Source organism: Pteropus alecto, unplaced genomic scaffold (genome assembly GCF_000325575.1).
Source record: "Pteropus alecto unplaced genomic scaffold, ASM32557v1 scaffold134, whole genome shotgun sequence".
Classification (NCBI taxonomy): Eukaryota; Metazoa; Chordata; class Mammalia; order Chiroptera; family Pteropodidae; genus Pteropus; species Pteropus alecto.
This window is the reverse complement of record NW_006436283.1, coordinates 1,257,926-1,260,827: the sequence shown is the minus strand read 5'-3', so window position 1 is coordinate 1,260,827 and position 2,902 is coordinate 1,257,926. Positions and strand designations below refer to the sequence as shown.

General features: G+C 66.7%; 1 protein-coding gene across 1 annotated transcript in view; it reads right to left on the bottom strand.

Annotated features, from left to right (window-relative positions):
• Positions 1-2,902, bottom strand: part of CEP131 (centrosomal protein 131) — an 18,137-nt gene that overhangs the window by 3,007 nt on the left and 12,228 nt on the right. The window contains 5 exon segments of the mRNA XM_025047101.1: positions 6-108; positions 431-632; positions 1,240-1,342; positions 1,646-1,762; positions 2,665-2,790. Coding sequence (XP_024902869.1) covers positions 6-108; positions 431-632; positions 1,240-1,342; positions 1,646-1,762; positions 2,665-2,790 — 651 coding nt within the window.

Sequence of the window (2,902 nt, the reverse complement as noted above, 5' to 3'; positions counted from 1 at the left end):
CAGGCCGCCTGCTGGTCCAGTCGCTCCTTCTCCTCGGCCACTTCGCTGTGGAGCCGCCGCCGAAGCTGCTGCAGGGCCCGCTGCTCCTGCTCCAGCTGCTGCTCGAAGCTGCAGACGGGCAGACTGGGGTGCGGCGGGGCGCACAGGCCGCTCGCTGCACCCGGCACCCCCTGCCCCTCCATCCCAGCTGCCCCCACGACAAAGGCAGCCCTGGTGGCACCTGTGCAGAGGCCCCATGTCCTGCCCTTGGCTTTCTGTGTCCCAGCGCCATCTTTAGCGTCCCTCCTGAGGGAGGCTTTGGGGTAAAGGATGCTGTTCAGATGCCTCACTCTGGGGTCCCGGCCTCACTCTGGGGTCCTGGCACACCCCAGCTCTGCTCGCATCTTGCCCACCCGCACCTCACGCGAGGCCCCCGAGCGGGGACACTGACCGCTGCTGGGCGCGCTCCCGCTCCTGCTGGCCCAGCGCCTCCTTCTCCCGCTGCAGCTGCTCCCGCAGCGCCTCCGCCTGGCGCCCGTAGCGCTGGGCCGCCCGCTCCTCCGCCTGCTGCAGCTCGGCCGCGTGCAGGGTCCTGAGCCTCTTCACCTCCTGCTTGTGCTTGGCGATCAGCTTCTGGATCTCGGGCTCTAGGCCTGGGGGTGGGACGCATGGTGGTGCCCGGATCCCCAACGTCTGCCCACTATGCCACAGGGGCCTTGCCCTCACCCCCAGTGCTGTAGGGGACCCCCAATTCTCACCCACTGTGACTCAGGGCTGCTGTCCAGCCAGGGGACTGCCCCCAGGCCACCCTGGGGACTCCAGCCAAAATACAGCTGAGTCCACCTGGGCCCATGGTGCTTCTCCCTGCCTGCAGCACTGTGAACCCCCTTCCTCCATCGCTCGGGCCAGTGGGGTCTCTCCCTGGTGGTACCCAGGCTCCCGAGAGGAGGGAGTCCCAGGGCAGGAGGGCCGGGCCCCATCGGCCCTTCGGCCACTCTCTAGCTAGGGAGAAGGGACAGTGCCGGGTGGCAGAAAACCCGGGACCCCCATCCTGAGCTCCCGCCCGACGTGCTCCCCTGGAAGCTGGAGGAGACAGGGGACCTGGGGAGGGAGCTGGCCCATCCCTCTCGGACCCAGCCAGATGGACACCTGGTCTGTCCACCTGCCGCAGCCAGGCCCGGGGGCTGCACCACCCGGCCACTGAAACTGCTGCCCTCAGAGACCCCACGGCTGCCTCGAGGCCCGGGGCGTGACGCCCACCTCTGACGGTGACCTCCTTGATCCTCCGCGTCTTCTCGTTGATCCACTTCTCCCTGCGGACCTTTTCGGTGGCGCTCATCAGCTCTTTGAGTTTCTTGATCTCCTGCCAGCGAGAAAACAGGCGGTTGACAGAGAAGCTGGGGGAAGTGGGGACGTGCTAAATGACAGCCGCCCCGGCCACCCCAGGGCTTTGGGGTGAGGGCTCTCCAGATGCCAGCAGCACACCTCGCCCTCCTGCACCGTCCCTTCGTCTCATTCACAAGCCCCGGGACCAACGCTCCGAGGCCTGCCGCAGGGACCGCCCCGTGCTGGGTGGCTAAGCAGGACGTCCTCCCACCGGCCCGAGGCCCCAGGTCTGCAGTGGCGACAGGACGGCAGGGAGGGAAAGCCACCGCCCAGTTCTCACCAGCCGGTGCTGGTCCTGCATCTCGGCCTCCCTCTCCTTGTGCCTCTGGTCCCCCTGCTTCAGCTCAGCCAGCACGGCCTGGCACTTCTCGCCCAGGGTCTTCTTGTCTTCGATCAGCTGCGAATGGTTGGGGAGGCGGGGGTGGGGGGTGAAGCTGCTGCACTGAGATGGGACTCTGTCCCGCGGGAAGACACCACCTCCCTTGCCCGGGGCCACCATGTTAGCTAGGGCCAGGGCCACCACTCCAAGCCCTTCTGTGCCCTCCTGCCTGGGGCCAGGAGGGCTGTGCACAGGTGGACGAGGGGCTCCAGCTGTCGTTGGCCCTCAACTCCTGCACCCAAGGGCCCGGCTGGTGCCAGAGAAGTCCTGGGGGGGTGGCTGGGGACGGTGGCCTTGGCTACAAGCGCCTCGCTGTGACCACGTCAGGATCTTCCTGGGAAGGGGGTTGCTCCACCATCCTCATCACCAGGCTAGTGGAGAAGGACCTGCCCATCGCCAGCCAAGGGGTCTCCGCAAATCCCCGAAAATGGCACCCACTGCGCTGAGGGCTCTGGGCAGAGCTCTAGTTTGGATGCACCTACGACTGCCAAGCGAAGTGTCCCTAACGGCCTCAGGAGGCCACTCGTCCCTCTGGGCTCCTGCTTCTCCTCACAGCGCCCACCCCAGCGTTTTCTTCAGAACAGGGCCTGGCAGGGCCGTGGCTGAGTGCAAGGCGGCCTGGAAGCTTCTGCAGCTCTCTCCTGGGGAGCCCAAGAACATGGATGGCCCCGGAAAGCATAGGAAAGGCTCCGGACATATGTCCCACTGGATACCTGGGTGACCCCACCCTCGGGTGCGCTGCACACCTGCTCCCGCCACATGCCCGCCCCGCTGGCCTGGGCGGCACGCTGTGAGGGGAGCACATGGCGTGCCCAAACCAGCCCGTCAAGACATGGACACCTCACCCCCACAGGGAAGACGCCGCCCGTTTCTATGGGTCCAGTCACCCCACTGGCACCCCACTTGCCAGGTGGTATCACCTGGTCAATGAAGGACAGGTGTCGCTGGATGGTGGCCTCGTAGTGCTCCCTCTGTTGCCGCAGCTGCCGACCCAGTTCCTTCTCCGTCTCTTTGACCCGCCGGACGGTGAGGTCCCGCTGCTGTGCCTGCACAGGTGTGGGATGGGGAAACGGAAGACGAGGCCCACTCAGGGGACAGGGCTGGCAGGCCACACTCCAGGGGTGACCTGGGACAGAGGTGGCATCGGGCAGTAGAAGG